The sequence below is a fragment of the Poecilia reticulata genome, chromosome 8 (genome assembly GCF_904066995.2).
Source record: "Poecilia reticulata chromosome 8, P_reticulata-male-v2, whole genome shotgun sequence".
In the NCBI taxonomy this organism is placed as follows: domain Eukaryota; kingdom Metazoa; phylum Chordata; class Actinopteri; order Cyprinodontiformes; family Poeciliidae; genus Poecilia; species Poecilia reticulata.
In genome coordinates, this window is record NC_088837.1 from 7,079,177 (window position 1) to 7,103,285 (window position 24,109).

General features: G+C 38.7%; 2 protein-coding genes across 4 annotated transcripts; one reads left to right on the forward strand and one right to left on the reverse strand.

The window, feature by feature from the left end:
* LOC145552471 (uncharacterized) lies at positions 1 to 4,456 on the forward strand. The gene is made up of 3 exons (XM_081609750.1): positions 1 to 538; positions 625 to 816; positions 3,813 to 4,456. The coding sequence occupies exons 1-3, from the start codon at positions 433 to 435 to the stop codon at positions 4,055 to 4,057; spliced, it is 543 nt and encodes a 180-aa protein (XP_081465876.1). The 5' UTR covers positions 1 to 432; the 3' UTR covers positions 4,058 to 4,456.
* On the reverse strand, positions 4,435 to 24,107 carry gucy2ca (guanylate cyclase 2Ca). Of its 3 annotated transcripts, none has more exons than XM_008415553.3 (27): positions 19,097 to 23,886; positions 16,988 to 17,100; positions 15,623 to 15,690; positions 15,327 to 15,548; positions 15,130 to 15,248; positions 14,393 to 14,492; positions 14,171 to 14,282; positions 13,938 to 14,076; positions 13,555 to 13,640; positions 13,355 to 13,469; positions 12,403 to 12,484; positions 12,137 to 12,230; positions 11,047 to 11,109; positions 10,897 to 10,965; positions 10,691 to 10,795; positions 9,314 to 9,400; positions 8,495 to 8,627; positions 8,279 to 8,416; positions 8,068 to 8,156; positions 7,419 to 7,510; positions 7,164 to 7,322; positions 6,698 to 6,890; positions 6,349 to 6,523; positions 5,970 to 6,068; positions 5,779 to 5,873; positions 5,593 to 5,669; positions 4,435 to 5,508 (listed from the first exon to the last, which is right to left on the reverse strand). In XM_008415553.3, the coding sequence occupies exons 1-27, from the start codon at positions 19,308 to 19,310 to the stop codon at positions 5,301 to 5,303; spliced, it is 3,246 nt and encodes a 1,081-aa protein (XP_008413775.2). In that variant the 5' UTR covers positions 19,311 to 23,886; the 3' UTR covers positions 4,435 to 5,300. The 3 variants fall into 3 exon arrangements, with proteins under 3 accessions (XP_008413775.2, XP_008413773.2, XP_081465870.1); XM_008415551.3 differs by having other exon boundaries at positions 19,091 to 23,886; XM_081609744.1 differs by lacking the exon at positions 19,097 to 23,886 and adding an exon at positions 24,006 to 24,107 and having other exon boundaries at positions 4,439 to 5,508.
* Positions 24,108 to 24,109: the final 2 nt, after the last annotated feature.

Sequence of the window (24,109 nt, forward strand, 5' to 3'; positions counted from 1 at the left end):
GCCAGCTGTGTAAACACTTAAAAACTAAAACGTGTTATATCATTTGGCAAACTATTCCAATGATTCCTCACGAACGAGAAGGCAGTCTTATTAAAAGCAGCCATTTTGGGACGCAATTAACTGTAATTAACCTTAAGTATATGAATAAAAAAAACACGTTAACTTCAGTTCACACTTTTATATCTAACTCACGGGGGAAACGTTCATGTATATTTAACAGCACGCTGTCTCTCTGCCCTCCAGGGACACATGAAGTGATTCACTCTTTCCCATCAAAAGGGGGAACTGAAACCCGGTGCTTCCTACCTTCATTTCACTAATCCTCCCATCACATCTCCCCTCCGCATCTTTCTTTTTATAAACTCTTTTTGTCATTTTTTTTTGTCGCAAACACAATTTCACAGGAGGAGAGAGCAGCAGCTCTCTGCAGCCATGGCCGAGAAGAAGAACTGCCTTGAGGGGATGACGTGGGACAATCTCCTCAGGACCTGCATCAAGATGGGGGCGATACCGACCCGAAAGCTTCACCCCCCAACAGGTGAGAGACACCCGACCCCCGACTGGGTTGACGGCAGCCTACCTTCCTCTTTGGGGTTAGAGTTAAATCCACTGTTTTCTCCTCAGAGCCCGTCCTGACCGTCGTGGACCCGCTCTTAACCAAAGTCAGCCCCGCCAAGTCGACCGGTCCGCCGAACGTGTTGCTTCTGGGTCAGACTCTATGGATCTGCGTGATTCTGGTGACTCTGGGCGCCATCTTGGCTCTGACCATTTGGTTTGTCATATTCAGACGGCAGAGCAAAGCCCGCAAAAACGACGGTAGGCTCAAATGCTACAACCGTTTGTGTCATTGTTGTTTTTACATAATGAGCTGAAAAATAATAAAAAAAAGTAAAATAACTTTTTAAGGTAGTAGAAATAAATTCTACTCAGAAATGGCGTCTGGCAACAAAGCTGTCAATTGAAGACCTTGATAATGAAATATATTCGTTATCAAGCAGGCACCACACTTTTTTAAATGACTTTCTCAGTGAGGCGGGGAGGTGGGCCTCTGAGAGTCTTCTTGAGGAAACAAGATGGCAGCAGGCAGGTGATGAAGTGTGACGCTCCTCACAGTAGAAACTCCACCGTTTCTATTCTCTCCTCCTCAGGCGTCTCTTGGGTCTTCACTGCTGCCTCACCGTCTATTCTGGTTTCAGCTCGCATCTGTTGGTGGGGCAGGGCAAATAAAAACTGCCTCCACAATAGTACACCAACATAGGAGGGGAAACTATATAAAAATACATTTATTCATTAATTTAAACATTTTTTTATTAATATGTGAGCATTTAGTTTTTGGTAAAAATGAAACTGGAACAACTACTGTTATTGATTTGTTCAACTTATCAAGTTAAGTAAAATTACTCCTGTAGTGTTTCTATACATTTATATATAGCCTATATATAAAAAATATATATATTTAGAATTACTCTGCTGTATTTTTACCTTAAATTAAATAATTACTTTAGTAATTATTTTCAATCATATGCAATAAATTTGAATATTACTTAAAAAGGGATGCACAGTTGGAAGAGCTGTTGGCTTGCAGCAAGAAGGTTCTGGGTTTGATTCCCGGCCCCGGTCTTTCTGCATGGAGTTTGCATGTTCTCCCTGTGCATGCGTGGGTTTTCTCCGGGTACTCCGGCTTCCTCCAAAAACATGACTGTTAGGTTAATTGGTTTAGTAACTACATTTAATTCAGTAACTTTAACAAAAAAAAAGAAAAATTACATAACTTTAGGAGTATCTTTACTATGCTGTACTATTTACTTTTACTTGGGTAATTTTGTTATGAAGTATTGCTACTTTAACTGGAGTAAATGTTCTGGATTCTCTATCCACTGTGAGTAACTGAGCGAAAAACAAGCTTATTTTAACTAAAAACTAACCAGACACAGAAACTCTGCAGTTTTTCTTAAAGTTTCATAAGTTCTATATTGAAAGAAATTTAGGTGGAAATATATTTATTTTTGCCTAATTTTGTTATTTTTTTATTTATATGAATTATTTTCATTTTGGTCTTTAAAATACCACCATTTCTACATAAGTTTGCATTCCGGTCTTCCTGACGATGTCATTTTTAAATATTAAATGACTGATGTTTTGATCAGTTACTCAGTAATTAAGTAGCATTTTTACCAAAATACTTTTTTACTCTTTATTGAACGGCTACTTTTACTAGAGTAAAAATATGTTGAAGTACTCATACTTGAGTACATATTTGGGGTACTCTACCTACCTCTGCTTACAAATAACTTTTCAGAAAGACATATTAGCTTGTTTTAAGTTAATAATTACTTTATATTGCTGGAAAAGGTATAGTACCACTATTCTTTGTCTTATATCATGGAAATAATGTCTTATAAGTGAAGTAATCTGCCAGTGGAACTAGTACGTTTTTAATCAATATAAAGGAATAATTACTTTAAAACAAGCTCCTATATCTTGCTGAAAAGTTACTTTTAAGTTTGTTTGCCTTATTTAAAGTTTGCTGAGACATTTGCAGTAGAAAGTAGACCAAAAATACTTGGTAAGATTGTCAAGATTGTCAGTGTTGTGCAAAGTGAAGTAAAGAATGTAAAGAGTACAGTGCGCAGAAAGTCAGTTAAAATCTGCATATCCTTGCTGACGAAAGCAGCTGCAGCGTCTCCCATGTGAGCAGAGATCAGCAGCTGCAGCAGCCCTCAGAGTCCAAACCCGCCAGGAAGGTTTGGTGCTTCGTGTTATAAATATGGCAATATGATTGCGGGCTTAATTTAATAATCTGGAAACAACTTAAAAGCGGGCAGAGGAGGCTCCAGTCACGACAGTTTCGTTTTGTTCCCGCTGAATAGGTTTTCTATTTGTTCCTCTGCACACGAGAAAAACAGGAATGCAGATAAACGCATTACCTCGTTTAGCTGATGTGAAACGCAACTTTGTTCGGACGATTGGCCGAGGCGAGGGGCGTGTTTAGAGTGATTTATTTAAAGTTAAAAGTCTTGATCTCAAATAAGAATCAGAAATATTTGGTTCTTTTTAGGGAATACAGACAATACTGACGAGAGTCCAGCATCAGTTGTATTCACTCATCCTGTAAAAGCCACTGTTTTATACAGTTAAAAGTGGAAAAGTACTGCAGAACATTGAATATGTTAACAGGTTATCATTCAGCGTACCGTTATGCTACTGTTGCTATAATGAAAGATATCAGATCTCAGTGAGTACACCTGGATATTTTGTTTTTATAAATCACAGATGGTTTTGGTTGTTCTTATCCTTGTTGGATGTTCATATGATGAACCTCTGGTTGGTATGGAACGTTGGTGTCGTCTTGTATCTAAATGGTTTTTTTTTTCTTAATGAAAAATCTAAAAATAAATGTTAAAAAAAATCTACAAACTTACAAAAACATGGCCGTCCACCTAACCTTGACAGCCCATACGAAGACTGCCTTCTTCTGAGACGCAGCCAAGATGCCTGTGGCATTTCTGGAGGAGCATGTTGCCATGACAACAGCGTAAACCTGGACACAGAAAAAGTTTAGTACCTTGTCATAAGGGACAACAATTTAGCTTTTAGGACGGTTTCAGTTGCTGTCAGTTTCAGTTGCTGCCAGCATACGTCACCCATAGTGAAACTTGGCAGTGGCAGCATCATGCTGAGGGATTGTTTTCCCACAACATGCACAAAACGTCATAAGAAGTTGAGCAGAGAACTACGGAGTAAAACCATGAAGTAAAACCTACACGAGAGACATGAAACTGTACGAATTCTCCATATTTATTTTTATCCAGGTGTTGCAGACGATTCGGTCCAGGAGGTTCTGAAGAAAACAGAACCAGCAGTCGAATTTCACGCGCCACCACCAGAGAAAAACGGTCAGGACATTCAGGGAGTCTCGGATGGCTCCTGTCGCCCGATGCACCAGCCCAACCCAAAATGTGAGGACGGCTTCGGCGTTTGCAGGGACGACCACAGAGTCCCACTTCCTGCCACCGAGCTGGGAGGCACGGCGTTAGTCACTGCCAAAACTGTGTAGAGTTGTGTGAGGTGAATCTGTGTTTCTGTCTACTTATAATGTTTTCAGTATAGATCAACGTAAAGCTGTTTTTCATTCCTGGACAAAAAACAAGAACTCCAGGATGCTGTTTAGTTTTCCCCAAGTTATTGAAGGGTAAACATGTGTCATTCATGGTTAAATACCTGTTATTCTCAATATTTTTTTGAGTTTTTGGATATGATCTGAATTACATATCACTTTCTATATTTCTACAAGGGTTGTAAAATGTTTTCTGTGTCTTGAAACTGCAGCAATTTGTACAGAATATACAGTTAAAAAAAAACACTGCATACATAAAACACAAAATGCTTCAATTTTTGAGCCACACTGAAAATTTTTATTTAGTAAAACGCAAAATAAAAATCATCACAAAAAACATATCAGATGTTTTAAAAACAAGGTGGCATCGATGTGCCAAGACAGAAAACAATGGACGTGTGCTCACTTGGCGTTTTATAAGATAAACCTGGCGACAGCTGCAACGATAAAAACCCACCCGGTGGCCATCTTTGTAGCATTCAAGAGAATTTTGTTTGAGAAATTCCTTTATGCTGTATTGCAGATGGTGAGTTTTTAGTTGTTCTGAGTTTTTATCATAACATCATTTAGTTCCAGTCAGACATTTACATATAGAACTTCGACTTCTGCAAGAGTAGCTACTAAATTAGCAAGAGAATGCAGATCCACTGTCGTTCGCAGCAAATAAATCTTATTTACACGGTAAATAATTTGTCATACTTTGCAATGAATCCTGCAGGCAACAAAAAGTAAGAACACTTTAAAAGTGAACAAAAAACTACCGTTTCCCCCTCGTCTTTCGTCTCATCTCTTTTTCTTGCAGAAAAATGACTTTAGTTTCAGATTACACAAAGCTCAAGCTAAAGTCTAGATAATAATTATTTTATGAATCGAGTGCAAAGTATTGGCTCAGAAGATAAAATGAAGACTGCAAAACTTTGTACAAATCAGTTTGACAGGTGCATTCTGTGGAGTGAAATATATCCCAGTGCTTGAAGGTCTTACTGTAATAGCCACGAGAACCTGCCGCTCTCTCAACCTTGAAGGACTGTGACCTGGGCAGAGATCACAGAGATGACGTCACCGTTAATCCACCTGCTGCTTCGGCACAGTCACTCTGACTCAGCAGAACGGTCCCAACAGGCGTTCAGTCCCAAACGCTGGGCTTAACAAAGTCTTTCCCAGAAGTCTCCTCTGCGCTCCGTCACAGGAACGTGCTGGGGTTGTCGGTGACGGCCAGGTGGAAGTACTCCGGCGGGCTGTCCTTCCTCAGGCTGTTGTTGGTGTCTCTACAGCGGACTCTGGTGGACAAGGTCTTCCTCTTCTCAAAGCCCTCTCTTCCGGCTCGGTGCTTCTCCAGGCTGGACACGATCATGTCTGCCAGGTCCTGCTGGAGCCTCTGGAAGTTCTCCCTGAGACAAACACGGACAGATAATCATCATGACCTTCGTACGTATCTGAATGTTTGGCATAAACATAGTAGAGGCTCGACTCACGCCGTCGGTGGTGTGGGCAGATTGTAGGTTCTTCCTGTTACGCCTGTTAGCCAGTAGGTCATCTCCTTGCCTTTACCCTTAGAGTCAGGAAAACACAGACAAACACCAAGTTTATATGCAACGTTTGGTACATGTGAGGATTTGGTACATGTGAGGATTTAAGACGGTAAAAAAGAATCATCTCACCTTCAGGTACGTCTCTCCTCTTTTTTCAAACTCAAACTGGCAGTCTGTCCTCCGTAGGATGTTGATTGTGGACTGGCTGGCATGAATCCTCAGAGCTGGAGGAGAAAGTGGAAACCGCTTGTCAGATGTAGAGATCTGCTTCTTTCTAAAAGTTTTTATCTGGATGTTTTCTCGTGTGTGTTTCGCCTTACGCAGGCCTGTGGACTCCATGCGAGACGCCGTGTTCACCGTGTCTCCAAAGAGACAGTAGCGAGGCATCTTGTTTCCGACCACGCCGGCTGCACACGGACCTGGATGTAGATCAGGGATGAGCAACATGGACTTAAAAGTTTAATCACAATATTTATGGAACTTTTTTAGGTAACCGTAGGCCGAGACTGCATGGTGCAGCAATTACAACCCAACAAACGCATGATGTTCTTGAGAAACATTCCTATTTGTAAAGCGGCACAAAACACTTGATTTGTGCCACTAAGCTGCACACAGCAACTAGATTAAATCATGTTTCAAGTGTATTGATATTTATTGATGCGTTTGTAGGTAGTTAGAAGAATCAGGAGTGTTTGGTACCTGAATGCACTCCAATACGAATCCACAGAGGAATCCCCGGCAGGTGCTGCAACTCAAAAGTCCCAACAAACGACAGAAGGTCGAGGGCCATGTGGGCGATGTCCACCGCATGTCTGTCGCCATTTCGCTTGGGTAACCCTGACGCTACCATGTAGGCATCTCCTATTGTCTCAACCTGAGACCAAAGGGAAACATTCACTCAAGTAACACAACAAGCTAGAAAAATAAATCAGGCTTTTTTCAATCTTGACCGTATCACTCCACAAATTTGGGATTACTGATACACCAGGCAGAAACGTAAACCGTAGAATCGTATCGCTCCCACCCCTCTGCTGTTGCACTGAGCTACCTTGTAGACGTCATGGTGATCCAGGATGCTGTCAAAGTTCTTGTAGATCTCGTTCAGCATGTCCACCACCTCCATGGGGGTGCTGTAGTGGCACAGGGTGGTGAAGCCCACTATGTCGCTGAAATAGATGGTGACCTCCTCAAACAGCTCGGGCTCCACTCTTCCCGTCTCCTTTAGCGAGCGCACCACAGGACTAGCCAAACACACGGAGAGGAACTTATCATTTTCAACTCGTATGTGAAGATTTGTAGCCTGTAGACTCTCTGCATGTGTGAGTTCATGTCACCAGTCAATAAAGACACAGTCAGTAGTAATACTATGTGGATATATTTAGTTTTAGGAGAGAATATGGCTACTTTATTTTGTGTCCAGGCGTCATAAAACAAAGGAAAAGTTGCAGAAATCATTTTTCCAGCTTTGGACCTGCTCTGCTTTAGTTCCAGGGTTTTTCAGTAAATGACCGTACCCAGGTAGCAGCATGAAGTTGAGGCGATCCGCTCGGTCCCTCTCGGCTTTGTACAGAGCTGTTCTCTCCTCCACCAAACATTCCAGAGTCCTGGAGTACATCTGTAGCCGGCGGATCAGGTTGTCCATGTACGTCTCCGTGGCCTGGTTGTGCAAGTTACTGTGAAAATAAAAGCAAAGTAAAAAATTGACCTTGGAACATCACCTTCAGCCATATTTAATGTTTTTAAAATGATGTAAAGACGTGTCGACGTACCTGAAGATCTTCCCCAGCGTTAACTCGATCCTCTTGAAGTCTGGCCTTCGCTCAGGGTCTTCATCCCAGCAGCTCTTTATCAGCATGTAGAGCTGCGTTCACAAGCACACAGGAGGAAGAATAACGGGTCATTTATTCAGCTGGAGCTGATAAACGCAGGCTATTTTCATAACATTTACAGTGCAAGGCAAGATTATAGATACTCCTTGAACGTTTTACTCTTTGTCACGTTACAACCACAAACCCCTCTGTGTATTTCATTGTGGTTTTATAAGTAAGACAGACCAATAATTATTAAGTGGATTGGTTTACTTTACTTTGACAGCCTTAAATAAAATACATTGGAACTAAATGTCTTGAAATGTCACTTAGCTAGTCAATAAAGTCTCACTAAAGTATAAATAGTTGTTCTTTAAAGGCTACTTTTAGATGAGATTCATTTTGATCAGATTCATTCAACAAATGTCATTATTTGAATAAAAAAAAAAAAGAAAAACGTTGTAATTATCCACTAATTTGTTTTGGTCTATATTATGAAATCCAAATAATGTAATTTTAACAAATTAAAGTTGTATTCATAGTTTTGTCAAGCTATGGATAATCACTCTACTTTGAAATAACAGCTTGGTGTTATTAATGTGATGTTTACCTCAATTTCTCTGTCTGATATTCCCTCAAAGTAGAGGTCCGGTCTGAAGAAGCCGTTTCCTCTGGGATACTGAATTCTGTGCAGTTTTTCTGAGAGATTACAGAAGAGGAGCGTAAATACTAATAGGAGTTCAGTCACACACACAGAGAAACAAGCTAAAGTAAATCTTTTAACTGAAATGAACAAGCGGAGCGTTTGAGCGGCGACGTGCCTGTGGTGTTAAAGCAGGAGCGGGTGTAGAACGGCGTTTGCCTCAGAACGATCTCGTGTGCGATGATGCCGTAGCTGTAGACGTCGCCTTTCTGCGACACGCCGTCTTTGCGGAGATGCTCCGGAGCCGTCCAAAGATCTGAAAGGCAGCGACGGAGAGAGGCTGAGTGACCAGTACTCTCAGGTTTAGGATGAAGGGTCAGAGGGCAACAATCACCTCTGCCGGGCATCAGGATGGTGTGGCAGCCAAAGTCTGTGATCTTGACAACCATGCGGTTGTCGACCACGCAGTTGGTGGACTTGAGGCGACCGTGGACTGGAATGCTGCTGGAGTGCAGATACGACATGCCCTGTAAGGACGGGGGTGAAAAAGATTAGATGTTTTACAGAGCTCCGCAACAAGAATGAATACATTTTTGTTCACATTTCGCTGCATTAGGAACCACAAACCTCAGTTGTTTTAGCTGGATTTTATGCGACAGACCCAACATAAAGTAGTGTGAAATTATAAGAGTTTAAAAAGTTCAAAATAAAACCTGAAAGATGCATTTTATTCAGTTCTATCAACTCTGATACCACTAAATAAAACCCAGAGCAACCAATTCCTTTAAAAGTCGCCTAATTTGAAATTTGAGTCCACTTGTGCGTAATTTAGTCAACAATACTAAAACAGATCACCTTTAACATCCCTACAAACAAACATGGTGTTGGCAGCATCATGCTGTGGGGAGGCTTTTCGTCAGAGTTGATGCACAGGAACCTGGATGAAGTTGCTTCACCACTTTTGTGATTCACATAAAATTCCAATTAGAAACATTGAAGTTTGTGGCTAAAATGAGACAAAATGTAAAAAACAAAGTTTTATAGTATATCCTTCAAGATGTCGCGTTGTGTTAATATTCTTAAAATACTTCATTTTAAATTAATGCTGAAAACAGTTGAAGGTGCAGCATCATCTCATTTGTTGAGTAAATGTCACATTGCAGACATCCGAAACTAATATTTTCAACATGACACCAGATAGTATTAATGTTACCTTCGCGATGTCGTACATGACAGATATTTTAAACTCCATGTCCATGAAGGTCTCGTCTGGGTAGGATATCCTGTCACTGAGGATGTACTGCAAGAGGGGAAATAAATAAATAAACAAGTGGAGACAAAGTTTATGTTTTATGGCTTTTATCTGTCAGCTCACAGCCTCTGCTAGGTGAAGGGAAAAAACTGGAACACTTAATAGACACTCTGCGTGCGTGCGTGTGTGTGTGTGTGTGTGTGTAAACCTCAGTGTGCATTCACGCACACACCATTAGCGCTCTGCACACAGAGTGTCATAAATCATAAAGAAGGCAGTAAGATTATTAGGGGCGGCGTGGAAATTAGGCCACAGAGTAACAGGATGTGTGTCAGTATCCCAGGAAGTGAGATCAGAGCAACGTGGACAGAAATGGTTTTAGCTGCTGATTCTAGGCAGCGTCAAAAGTAGGACAAACTTTCATTCCTGGCTGCGCCAAACATGAACAGTACTGGCCACATTTAATGGCATCCTGGGTAAAAGATCCATAAAATAAATTTAGATTAGAACTTAAAGTTGTTGGGGTTTTTTTTCCAGAATGTTCTAATATGAGATTATGCTCTAAAGTAAAATAAAATGTTTCCTTACTCTTTTAAAAAGGTCTTTTGTTGTTTCGATTCACAAACACATTTTGCACATTTCCTTCAGTCTGCTTTTAATGACTGTGTGGTTTCATGTTCGTCCTACTCAGCACAGGTGTTAAACTCGCGGCCCGGGGGCCAAATCTGGCCCGCCGAACATATTCATGTGGCCGTCTAGACTCTGAACTCTAGACTCGCATAACTAGAACTTTAAGATAAAAGTTGTGAGCTTACATATTATCCTATCAGTCAAAACAAATCAGATTTTATTTGTGTACTGACAAATTACATCAGTGTAAAACGTTGCTCAATATTATCTTCTTTAGTTCTTTTTTTCTGTCAGTTTGCACATGAATAATGGACAATAATTACATTGTTATTCTATTCTGATATTCCAAAATGACACATCAAAAACAGCTGTTAATACTTTGCACTACTCTCTTTTACCTTCAGGGCGTTATGTTATTAAAAATAATTATTTCTTAATATGGACTTTTTTTCTCACCAAATAAATGCTCAAATTACAGGGCAGTCTAATCTAAATCAGTGTGAGAACATGTCACTACAATAACAATTTTAAAAAATTATTTATTTGAAGGAATTCTACACGTTTTATAAACTTAAAATCCGTCTTTTCATCCAGTTTTGCTGAGCACCAGGAATGGCACTGATGTGTTTTTGAAATACAACAAAAGAATTCATAAAGTAATTAAAAAAAAAAACTCAGAAAAAGGCGAAACCAGAGATCTGATCTTACCCTGAGGGATCCCCGCTGGCAGAGCTCAAACACTCCGAAGACGCCGTACTCGAACTTCACTGTGCCGTAGAACTTGGTCAGGTTGTAATAATCGATCCGCAGCAGCTGCAACACAAACGCATGAAAGATCAGAATATGTAGCATAGATGTGTATCTGTACTGTGTGTTTTAGTAGAAACGTATGAACAAAACTCAAAGGAGCTCACAGTGTTGAGCTCAATTTTCTGCTCCTCGGTGAAATCTCCTGCATTCTTCAGCTCTTTCAGGATCACAGGCTGGGAAGGATTTTAAACAAACATGTGTCACTATTAGTTTGCAATCCAGTTACGAATTCCTGGAGGCAGGAATAAAATTACCTTCTTGTCGTAGCAGCCTCGCTGCCTGAAGTAAGTGCTGTCCTTCCTCTTATCATCGTCGATCTGTTCCCAAAAACAACAAACAACGATTTTTAAACTGACAGATTATTATGAAAGGATTCCCACATTCATTCATAGATGAACACCCACCGAGAAAGAAAAACGAACTACGTAAACCACTGTTCACCCATTCAAGTCAGTTGGATTAGGGTCTGAACTTTGACTGGACCATTCTCACACATGAATTTTATCTGAACCATTCTACAGAACTCTGAAAAAGAAAAACATGTGATCCAATTTTAAAAAAATATGATTAATTTGTTATAATTTTATTAAATGTGTCCAAGTAAATATATTAAGTTTAATAAGTCATCATGTTAAGCAAATGTAAATAAATGAAGCTTGACGAACTTAATTTGGTTACAGGTAAGAGATTAACGCGATTTTTTGAATATGGATCACTACAGAAAAATGATTTTACTAATGCAAATGGACGGATGGACGGACAGATGGCTGCAGCAATAGGTCATCTTTGGGTCCCCTAAACGCACATGTAATACACACTAAATACATGTTACACAATAAGGATTATTATTGTTGTTGTGACACAAAATAACAGCTAATCTCTTCCTGTTCTTCTGCCACTTTTAGGAGATTATAAGATATCAAACTTGTTCTATTGTTTACTGTAAACTTAGCATTTATCAGCTGATGTTACTTTCAAATAGTTAACACAATACGACACACTTAAATACCTCTCTGCATTTCAACATAAAGAAACATTTTTCTTTAGTTTGTTACTCCTGTAAGGCTAAAATCAGTAGCCATAGTAACACCGACATGATGCAAGCTAATTACAAATTATGCTAATGATGGCAGCTATGTAACAGCAATGCAGTAGGAATGATGAAGCATCTAGTTTGGGAGGAGGGGCCCAAACGAAAATCTGCTTAGGGCCCCGGAAAAGCCTGGAACGGCCTTGTTGTAAGTGATAAAAATTCCTGGTGTCACTTTTCACTTGGCTTTGTTTATTTTATAATCATCGCTGCCAGCTTAGAGGTTCAGTTTGTTACTGGACGACAGTCCTGACCTTCAGAGAGACTTCCTTCTCATCGAGAGGACCAATCAGGTGCGGACTCATGTGGGACCACTTCTTCTGCATCAGACGCTCCTTCCTGTTCTGCCTGGCAGCGTTCACAGACAAACAGTGGGTTTAGTCAAGTACAGTCACAAAATGTCTTCTTTTTATTTATTTATTTTTTTTGTAGTTTATCTCTGTAGTCGCTCAGAGAGGCTCCAAGAAAGGAGAGCGGGAGGCGTTTGCGTTTACAGACGTGAAACGTTTCCGGCGTTTACCTGTAGAAGATGAGAGCGATGGCGGTCACCACGACAACGCTGACACCCAAAACGATCACGATCACGTCCTGTGTACCCAAGTCTGAAGAAAAACACACATTAGTTAAATAAAACGCAGATCTTTACAGCTGCTGAAATAATCCTGCAGTATGATGTCATACAGCGGCACTGAAACGTTTTCATGTTAAATGAGACCATCAGAAATCATTTCCAACTTTTCTTAATGTGATTTTACGTTTCTCCTGTACGATTCAGGTTGGAAAGCACATTATAGAAAAAGGAAAAGGGAAAATAAATAACTGATCTGGTTGCATAAGTGGGCATTGTTGAACCACTTCTTGATTTAATGTCCAGAGTTTTAAAGAATCTGTTTATCATCGCTCCGTTAAAAAGTTTACATTTTGTTTTAGATTGACAAATCAGATAAAACATTGTGTCAAGATGGTACAATAATAAAGACTTTGACTTACTACGTTTATTTTTGTATTTGGGGCTGTCAGGACTAAGTATTAGTAGTTAGTGTCTGCAGTGATACAAGTCATTCTCTTTGGGGGTTTCCAGCTAACAGCGATCAAGATAAATTCAAGAGTTCACCTTCACCATCTAAAACAGCTGAGAATCAAGTGTTTATCAGAATCTTATATGAGTCTAACACGAAGAGCGGAAACTATTTTATTTCCAGGTTGCAGATGTGAAACAAACCTACTCTGCAAAAACGCTGCAAAACATTTCTAGAGCAAATGTCTCAGTACACGTGGAACCAGAGGACAGTAAAATACAAGTAAATTTCATTTAGAAGATGAGAAAAATGCCTTGTTATCAGCAAACTAGAACTTTTTCATCAATATAAAGAATATGGCTTCAAACAAGCTCCTGTATCTTGCTGAAATATTATTTGTCTTATTTCAAGTGAGCTCAGATATTTGCTATAGATACTTAAACACTTATTTACCTTCTGGATTTTCAGGTTCATCGTCAGGAAGTTGGCCTTTCCAGCCCAGAGCCGGGTTGGGGTGTGTTTCAATGGTCCTGTTTTGTGATGAATCGAACACTAGCAGAGTTTCATACTGTGTGAAACAAGAAACCAGAGATGAAAACATGTGTTCCTGTTTGTTTTGTCTGCGCTGGCTGGTAAACCAACCCTGAGCTCACCTTCCCGGTTTTCACTGACGTGTAAATAAAGGAGAAGTTCACGTCTCTGTCTCCGTGCTCATCGAGCACAACGTGTCCCGCTAGACCTGCGTCAACAACAACAACAACAACAACAACAACACATAAACATACATTATTAAGCTGCAATAAACATGGCACACCTCTGAGCAGTTTAAAAATAAACAAAAATAGCCTCTGGAATGGCCTAGTCAAAGTCAGCACTTAAATCTGCTTCAGATGCTTTTTTATGCTCTCAATATGGCGGAATGAAAATTAATACTAAGTCACAGCAATAAAGAAAATACTTTTTTTCCCCCAAATACTTGATGTTAATTGTCACTTTTTGATTTAATGTCTGACGTCCGATCTCCTGCCGTGCTCACCCTCGATAGTCACGTTTGCAAACGGGTTGTAATTCACGACTTCAGACTTCCTGCCGGCCTCACTGCTCATCAACCGATCTCTGAGCACTTGTCCAAAGAGCAGAGCTCCGTCATGATATCCAGCCACGTAGTCATTTATCTGCAACGAAAGACGAAATTTAAAAAAAATCTAACTTATCGACAATATTTTCAAACAGGTCTCACTGTCTGGTCTTTGTTGGACATCCGCTCACCGTGTCGTTGTACGAGGAGTTTGAGTAGTAGCTGTAGTTCCTCGGCGGCAGAGTGACGACCAGGACGTCTTCCATCAATTCGTGGGACGTTTCGTTGACGTGATATTCAGGGCTAGATTGAGAAGAGAAAGGTGACACACCGGGGGAAATGTCTTGCTCCTCTCCCCCAATGTTTAAAAATTTTCTAATTGAAGCAAAAAGTGAAATTCAGAGTGAGCTTACTTAAAAAGATCAAGAAGAATGAACAAGGTGTCTGGGTGAATCTGGTCCACATCCTCCTTTATTAAGGAAATTTCTTCAGGGCCGCCACATAAAATAATAACTGAAAGAAAAAGGGATTTTTTTTTCTTTCAGTGTGTCAGACAAAAAGTTTAAAAACTGTGGCCACGAGCATGGCGGCCATATTGATTTTGGGCCTTCAAGAAAGCAGTAGAGAGAAAAAATGGATGGCAGTAAGTTTTAAAATAGAAAAATGACGTTATAATGTGGCAAAAAAAATTGCATCCAAAAAATAAGAACTTTCCCAATTTATTTGATTATACTGTGTGATGAAAATCAATATTTGGTTCTGACTTCCAACAGTATTAATTTAACTGTTGCCTGTCTGAGAACTTTGCAGCAGCACTTTTTGAGTTTTTGTTGTTATTTTTAGTGATTGTTCACAAACTACTTATTCACCTGCCTGCCAAGAACAATGCAGCAAATTCCCTCTCAAATAAAATAAAATAAAATAAAATAAAATAAAATAAAATAAAATAAAATAAAATAAAATAAAATAAAATAAAATAAAGAAAAAGTTATTCTCACAAATTTTACAAGAAAATGGTTCAGCTCAGACTGTGCCGGTGGAAAAAAAATAACTTAACATTTTCAAAACTTTTCCCTTTGTTTTAGCTTTTTATGTTTAATGGTAGATTAACATTGTTAAAATAATAATAAAAAACATTTTAAAAACTCACTGTTGCTGTGGCGATTTGAAGTCTTCAAGATGCGCTGCAGGTCCCTCTTTTCCCGAACCATCACCCTCTGAGTTTGCGAAGCGAATCTCGCGGACGGCGCCTCCAGAGCGTTGATGTACCTGTTTGGAAAAGCAGAAAACCGAAGATGAGGGAGAACAGGATAAAAGTGAAGTCGGGTTCAACTCCCAGCGGCTCACCAGAAGCAGTCTTCGGTCGCATTGTTCACTTGTTTTTTGTACACGTAGAATTTCTCCCACTCGGGTTTAAATCTCAGCTCCTCGGTCTTGAAGTTCAGGAACAGATCGATGATTTTTCGAGCCGGAGGCAAGGTGCGCGTCAGTTTGGGCTTGTAGTCGCAGGAGAGGCCGAAGCTCCCAGCAGAGATGATGGGAATGCTGAGGGTCAAGCCGATCTCCTCGCTGTGGAAGAGGGTGAGAGTTAAAGTGGACTGAGAAGGTGTGTTTGGTCAGAGAAAACTTTTAGTGACACTTACTCCACTAACTGGAAGGTGGCGAAAGTACATGAAGGTCCCAGCATGATGCATCCGACTTCATTGCTGCGCTGCAACACAATGCAGCACAAAGTGGTTGAATATTGATCACAAATGGGTTTGAAAGTCTGTCGATCAGCATCATTGATTATTCACTCCCTTAAAAAAAAAAACTCAAAGTTTCACTAAATCTTACCAAACATTTTTGATCTAGTTTCTAATTGATATCTTAGCGAACTTGAATTAAGACAAAACAAAATAATCAAGAAAGATAAATAAATCTGATAATGTGATTAAATGCCATTATTGTGGCTTTTTAGTGAAAGAAGTCAAATGTCTTGATGTTACTGGTGTCCTAATGAAGCACTTTACAAATAGGATTGATTTTAAGTATTTATATTTATGGGATATGACTGCTGTGCCATGCAGTTACTGTGCCTCAAAAAACGTCTTATTATTGCCAAATATTGTGATAAAGCCTTACGTCCATCTCGCCCAACCCTGGTATCACGTTTCTCTGACTTTTCCGTTTTTTGCTGATCTTTCACAAAAAATCCCAATAAAATACAAAGACAATTTGTATGAGATGTGAAAAAAAAATCCTAAAGATTTGCTGATATTTTTGTGTTGCAGTTTGCTCTCTATAGGTTGGACTGTTTTCTGCATGCAAATTACAACAAGCAGGCAGTTTGTAGTTTGCCACAAAAAAATAGAGAAGCTACATGAATTATTATTTTCTAAAACGTTTCTGATAAACATGACCTCTATCTTCATCTACACATAAAAAAGGCATAGTTTCATATTAACAGTGCTGCCACAGGTCTTTTTGTTGCAATGTAAGACATGGAGTTTGCCGTCATGTCTTTATTTCTGGTGGTTTCAAAGAACCTACATGAAAATCAATCCAACAACTTAAAACACCAAATCTGAAATAGACTCGTGGCATAAAACAGCGACTTTTTCTTCCCCCTGAACTCTCAAATATCCAGATTTCATTGGAAATCTGAATCGGTTGTGAAGGAAGCAGGTCGTTTTATTGAGCTTCCAGATCCTGCGCCATGCGGCTGCGCTGTGAGCAGGACGCTGATCTTTGCGCACTACGAGCGCCACGGCAGCGGTTTGCTCTGGCAGCGGCGGCAGATATACAGCCAAAAGCTAATCTCGCCGTAATAAAATTAAAACTCAAAAGGGGAACCTGTGGTTCGGATCCTGTCACTATTGACGGTCTCCAAATAAAACATGTGTCAGCGGTCTGACGCTTCCACCTCACCGACTTGGGAATAACTGAACCCTAACAAGTGCATTAAAAAAAAAATACAAAAAAAATAAAAAAGTGAACGTCCTCTGAACACATTTGACCAAACTCACAACCAGCCTCTTGAGTATCGCCACTCCTTCGCAGGTGCTGCTGCCGCAGCCCTGCCGGTTGTACACGGTGGTGTTGAACCCGTTGTAGTTGGCCGTCAAAACGAGGTCCAGGTCTTGAAGTCATGCAAAACAGATAAGACATATTAATATTACATTTCTTTGATCGATCTCCCGGGGTTATTAAAGATTAGATTAGACCGACTTTTACCACCCAGAGATAAACTATTTGCCTGTAGTTTCTCTCGGAAAGTATGCCACTGATTAGCCGTTATCGACAAAGAAAACGCTCAACATTATAAGAAACTTGTTTGATAAACAGCTGACTTAGGCCGTTATGTTGGGACGGTAATGAAACGAGGACACCAGCGTACTAATGTGGTTTGGATTTTTTATTTTTTTTATTTTTTACATATTCATGTTTGTTTGTTTCTGTTTAGTTCATGTTTCTGGGATTGTTGAATCAAGTTGGTGTGTCTTATAATTAACAGCGTTCAGATGATTACAAACCCCATCGGATGCTGCAAAAATGTATTCACTGCTTTAAATACAAGCGAAGTTTTTGTGGGCTGTCGCCTGCATGGCGTCATCTTTGTCGAATTTTGTAGATCAATAAATTGATCTACAAAATTTATTGATCTACAAATAAATTTTGTAGATCAATACAAAATTGATCTACAAATCAATTTGGTCAGATGATGTCTCCTTTCTGCGTGTAATTGTGGACCGATCAGCTGCTGCTGCTCTTTGTATCCTCTCCAAAATCTCGCGTTATTAAACTTCACACTGGTTGTACGTTTACACGGAACGTATTGGTGAGTCGATTTCATCCGGTCTTTGCTTGCTGGAGCATTTCAGTTCATCAGAAGATGTAATAAAATGCAATAAGTGCTACATTTGTTTGCTCTCGGTGCAGGTGCGGCATGCAGTCGTGGGCTGATCCGTTTAACCAGTGAATTCTGGGAAAAGTTTCAGGTGCTCTGCTACCCTGAACAGAATTAATCAGTGAACAAATACATGAATATGTGAGTTAAAGATGTGATGTAATCCCTGCAATCCTTCCCCTTTTGGTAGCATTATTCCAACTTGTCACAAATCTGATGATCAGTAAATGTGTATTTTGTACTTAAACTTACACTACACTAAGTTGAGCTCCTTCAATTGCATGAAAATGTGACAAATTAATGGTGTGGACTTACATGTGTGAAAAACATAAGAGAAAGAAATAAAACAAGGGTTGGAACTTGGCAAATCTGAATAGTTATGGGATTAAATACTTGATTCAGATCCATGTAAAGTTCCCATTTAGTTACAGCAACGCGACTCATGAGGACATACAATGTTTGGTTATAAAATAAGCTGAGCAGATACGATTAATCGCTTTAAAAGCACAAAAAATAGAGATAGAAATTTATCTGGACAATTTGACTGAAGTTTTTACAAAATGAATTAGTGTGGGTAGAAAAATTTAACCGATTTTTAAATCTTTCGTGTGTTTTCATCTCCACCGCTTTATGCATGGATCCTAATTTTTATCTACATTTTCTTGTTCTAATCATTTTTAAAATGTATTTACTGAAACTAACCTTTGTAAATGATTAAATAATCTTAAATAGATAAAAATACTTGGAGATTACATGAAAATACTCTTTTTTTTTACATTTTCTTTCTTTTATTCAATATATTTTACACAAAAACCAAAGCAGGAAGATCGCATGCATTTTGATGGACATGTGTAAGTTAAATCTTGTTGAGATATTATTTATTATAAATGATGAAAATTAAATAAAATAAAAAAATTTCGAGCAGAAAAGTTAGAAAAATAAAATAGGTTTTTAAATGTTTGCTAATCTTTTGGATCACTTGGCAAAGCAGAGGGAAGGTGAGTCTCTACAATTCAGCGAAATGCTAAAAAACACCAAATTCATTATCAACCATTTTGATTGTACACTGTCATGTTTAACAGTTTGTGGATCAATTCCATCTCATATCAAATGACTAACTGTTATTTATCAAATAATTAATAAATATGTCAAAGTTCTTGGTTTTAGGCTGTTTTGTAAGCTAATGGAAACCAGTTTGTTCGGGGTTTCCTGAGCACCCTACCATTACCGATGTTCTTCTGCCGGTCCTTCTCGATAGCTTGCTCCACGGCCTTCTGCACAAACGGCCGACTCCACTCGTAGTTGTTGTCCTCCAGAACAACGACGTTCATTTTGTATTTACGGTTTGATGCCAAGCAGTCGTCCAGCATTGTGTGGCCAGACGCCATAAGTCCCAACGCTCCCAGCACTCCCAGGTACAGTAAACAGTCCCAGCTGCGCATGATTGATCCGGGAGATTTTCCTCAAGTCCTCACAAATCCGCGCCTCTTCCAGCTTTTGAGTGTCAAAATTAGTTAATAAATAAATAAATACGAGCCGGTTCGGGTGAACTGAAGGCCTTTAAACGTGTCGGAGCTGAGCCTCTGTGTCCTTTAAGATCCAAAAACAGAAGTGAGAAGGTGACGAAGCAGAAATTCTCCTGATTTACAATCCGACATAAAGATAAGAGAAGAAAACAAGCTTTTCTTGAAGATGTTGACACTTCAACGTTTTCGGAGAGCAAAAATAATACCAAGATTGTAGAGATAAAGTGTTTCCGCCTGAGCGCCTGGTGTTTCTTCAGCTGGAGTCTAAGATCAGTTGATGGAGGCGAGTCTGTCTGTCGTATATTAGTTAATGAACAACTACAAAGTGACAATCAGTGCACGGCTGAGAGGGAGGGAAAAGTGGAAAAAACTCCCACACTCCATCCAGACAAACATCCCACAGTTAAGAAAAATCACCAGCCTAAAAGAAAATCAATGTTTGAATTGTGTCTTAAAAATACTACGTGATCTTAATGTGTGTATTAATGCAGAAATCCTCTACAGGATAAACAAAAAGAGCATTTCTAAAAAGTATAACAAAATATTGTAAACATTGCCTGTTTGTCTGCTTTCTAACACAATGCCCCCCCTTTTTTTCCTTTAAGAAGCGGAGGAAGCCTTTTATGGTGGTGAAGGGGCAAAGGTCACCAGAGGCCCATAAAGCCAAGCAGATAAATATTGTTGGTTATAAAATCAAGGTGGATTTAGACAATAAAAGGCTGCTCGTAAACCATTGTCACCACATTTTGAAAAAGCCCGTCCCTTACCCAGTCGGATACGCAAATCGAATTAGTGCTCATGTTGTAGAAGACCTCTGACTTTAACAGCATGGAGTCGAAATGTTGGTCTTTTCTAAAGTCGTGTGTGGAAACAGATCAAGGTCTTTGTGTTCAAAAACATCATTTGCATGTTTATATGCTCTCTAATCGCACTCATGGTTTATATGGCAACACTTCGGCCATAACTGAGGAGACTGTTTCTGTAGCTCATATGAATGGTGTCCCATTTAAGATTATGAGGTTTGTGTCGCCATGATTTTCAGTTTGACCTAATTCCATTTCTGTATGCTACGTCATGAGTGGATTTATATTTTAAATATAATTTATGTAGAGGCTAATTTAAAAACACAAATAATCTCATGTTACACCAAGCATTTGCTCCATCTGCACTGAATTTCACCATGTGGAATGGTTGGAGTGGCTCCAACTGATGGCAACCTGACCTATTTTTTGAGCATTTCATTGATAAATATTTATCTGTGTGGGTTACTCTTTCCATGTCACTGAGCTTTAAACAGATGGAAGACAACAACAGCTAGGGCTGTATTGATACAATAATCTCACTATACGATACACAATATTCTGCTCATGATACGATATATATTGCAATGTTCAGCAAACAATACAATTCAATACACTTTTACAATTTTCTGAAAGATTTTAGAGGGACAGAGTGATTTTGGTGACATTTTGTGACTGTTATAGAGTTGGACTGAATTAATTTAACTGAAAACTGATTAAAAGCACCAACTACACAATACCTGGCTCTGGTTGGACATGGACACAGACTTAAAGTCGACAGCTGGACAAAATGAATCAAAGAAGTGGTGAGAAAACATGTTTCTTTTAATTGAAACAGTACTGCAGGGGAGTCCTGCAGAGACATGTTGACATCGGGTTCAGGGTGGGATCAGATTTTTATTTTTTATTTTTCACAAGCGCACAGAACAAATTACAGCTAAAGTGAAAAGTCCAAGACCTTAATTTTTCATTCATTGTTAAAGTAAAACTGTGAGGGTAGGTGGACAGTTTTTAAGTACATCTAACTCCCCTATTATTGATAAGGGAAGACAAATAGTGAAAACTAACAACTTAACGCTAGTAAATGCATACATTTCCTAGGTTGAAATTTAGAAAAATGCATGAAAGGGCCTGAAAATATGAGGTTATTATATTATTACTTCTTTCTGTTTTCAGTCTAGTCTGACTCTTAATTTAAGCTTTATTATTATTATTATTATTATTATTATTATTATTATTATTATTATTATTATTATTATTATTATTATTATTATCTCTTGCAGTCTGTCCCATCTGTTGCCTGAACCTGGTTTGGTCTGTCATGCTGTTGCTAATTTTCAAAAGTTAATGAGCGACAGGATTGAATGCATGTCTTGTGTTCCTCCTTCTATAAAACAAATCAGCCACTGCTACAGTCCACATGATCCAGGCTGCGTAATCCTGTCACTAAAGCAATAAAACAAGCAAACACATTTAGGCTCCTCTTCCACCTTCCCTCCACATCACACACACCTTCCTGTCCGGTTGCCACCTTCCAGAGTCGTAAACATCTCGAGCGAACAGACGGATGACGCTCAGGTGACACGGCTGGATTGGGGACAACGACCATTTAGCACCTTTACATTTCCACATGAAGAGGCTTTCCAGCTGTTTCAACACGGCAAAGGAAATAACAGAGTGCCTGGGTTGTTCAGCAGCTGGACAATTTTGTGGTGTTCCCATCGGTACGAGACAAGGAGTCAGAAGAGTTTTCCATTATGCATTTGTTACATTTATTCATCTCGCAGCAACAGAGAGGTTTCCAGATGTGGCTCGAAATGCTACTAAAAGCGAAAGATGAATAAATGCCAAATAAATCCATTAAAATCCATCGGTGGGTTAGCAAAAGCAGCACAAACCTATTGTTTAATATAAATTCATCAAATGCATTTACTCAATATAAATGAGTTTTCTAGTTAATCTATTGACACAGTAAACTAAAAGCTGATAAAAAGCAGAACATTCAAATTTAGTACATGATCACGTCATGTACCATCATTGAATTGATATTGACTTTTTGCTAATCATTTATTTTGGCTTCATGGAAACAAATATGAAGGCTACCTCGAGTTTCAAAGTTATTAGGAACAATGTCTCCTTCCTCAATGAAATAAGTTTCTTTTTAGAACCAGACAGAATCTCCGACCCGTTGATCCACAGGATTACTTACTCCCACTACATACATCTTAAACCTGAGAGTCGAATCAGGAATCACTCATAAGTTTCACTTTTGACACAAAAAAAAATTGGGAAGAATCTTTTAGCTTTAACTATTTGCGAATGTCGATATTTTGAATGTGAGCCGGATTCTGATAGATGTTTCTTCCAGTGAAAGCAGAGTTTTCCTTTCAGCTTGTTGCTTACTGTGTGTATGAGGGATTGCTGCAAAGTAAACGACTCAAGTGATACCTCAGTGTTGCCACATCCTCATTCAGGGATAGTGAAAGTTACAGCTTAGTCAATCGATGCCATCTGCTGGGTTTTCTTGAATAAACTCTTTATCCAGTTTGAATAATAAACTTCTCTGTTTGGTGCAACGACAAACAATTTAGAAAGAGTTTTACTGACTTGGAATCTGTCTGTATGATTGGATTGGATTTACTCTTTCTTCTGGGTTTGCTTATTAATTAGGTAATTAAAATGTATTAAATGGACTCAGCTACAAAGAGCAAATTAAGAGCTAGAAAGAATATTGGGAGTGGAAAATTTGATAATTTTAAGGGAAAAATATTGAAAACCTTAGAACTATAAGAATGAAATCTATCAGAGAACACAGTTTATGCTGATGCCATATAAAGAAACAACCTGAATAGTCAGTGCACAGAATTAATTTAGATATTGTCCACATAAATCAGACTTTTGTCCTGTTTAACTTTTTGGTTTGTAACTAAAGGAAAAAAGAAGTACGAAAAATTCACACAGTGACATTGTGATCTGAAGTAATTTCAAATTTAAAACACTAGGGGTCAGTGTAGAAGCACAATTAGCTGAGCTCTGGGTCAAGAAACGTCACGTGACCGCGTTTATACAAACTTAAATTGATCTATATATTATTTTTGAAGTTTCTAAAACAGACATATTTTTTTACCGTACTGAAGCTGCACTTTACTTGTTAAAACGATATCCACAGAGAAGAAGAAAGCAGTATTGATCATTTTGATTTCTGTCTGACTTGAGCGAACAGCTTTACAGTTAGAATAATCTGAATACATCTCACATTGAGAGGTATAAAAACATAACTCTAACTCTTTAGCGCAACACGCTGACAATGTGAAATAGGCTAAAATATCTCAAAAAGCAACACATGATACCCTCTGTCTGAAGAAATTCAAGAACAGAAAAAAAACAGGATAAATATCAACCAGTTTGTAAAGGTTTAAAAAGTCATTTAAAAAATCTAGCAAAATACACAGAGAGTCTTTATGCACAAAACATGGAAAAATGCTGAACCTTTATTGAAACTAAATTTAACATTTCTACACTTGCCTCAGATTACAGTTTTGAACATCTACAAACTAAAACCTTTCAGAGAAGAAAATCTTTATATTCTTTACATTTTGCATTTAGAATGTAAGGAATAATAATATAACATAGAAGATCATGCTATTATATAATGTAGAATAATATAACACATCATACTATTCTATCATATAATGTAATGCAATATAATATAATATAATATAATATAATATAATATAATATAATATAATATAATATAATATAATATAATATAATATAATATAATATAATCCTCTCTCCTTTGTTTGTTTACTTTCTCACTTGAACTCATCCTTGCAGGTGAAAGGTCAGCCGCCTGTTGCCCCGCCCACTCTCTACGTCACTGCCTGGCTGTGAATGGGCTCCGCTGTAGTACAG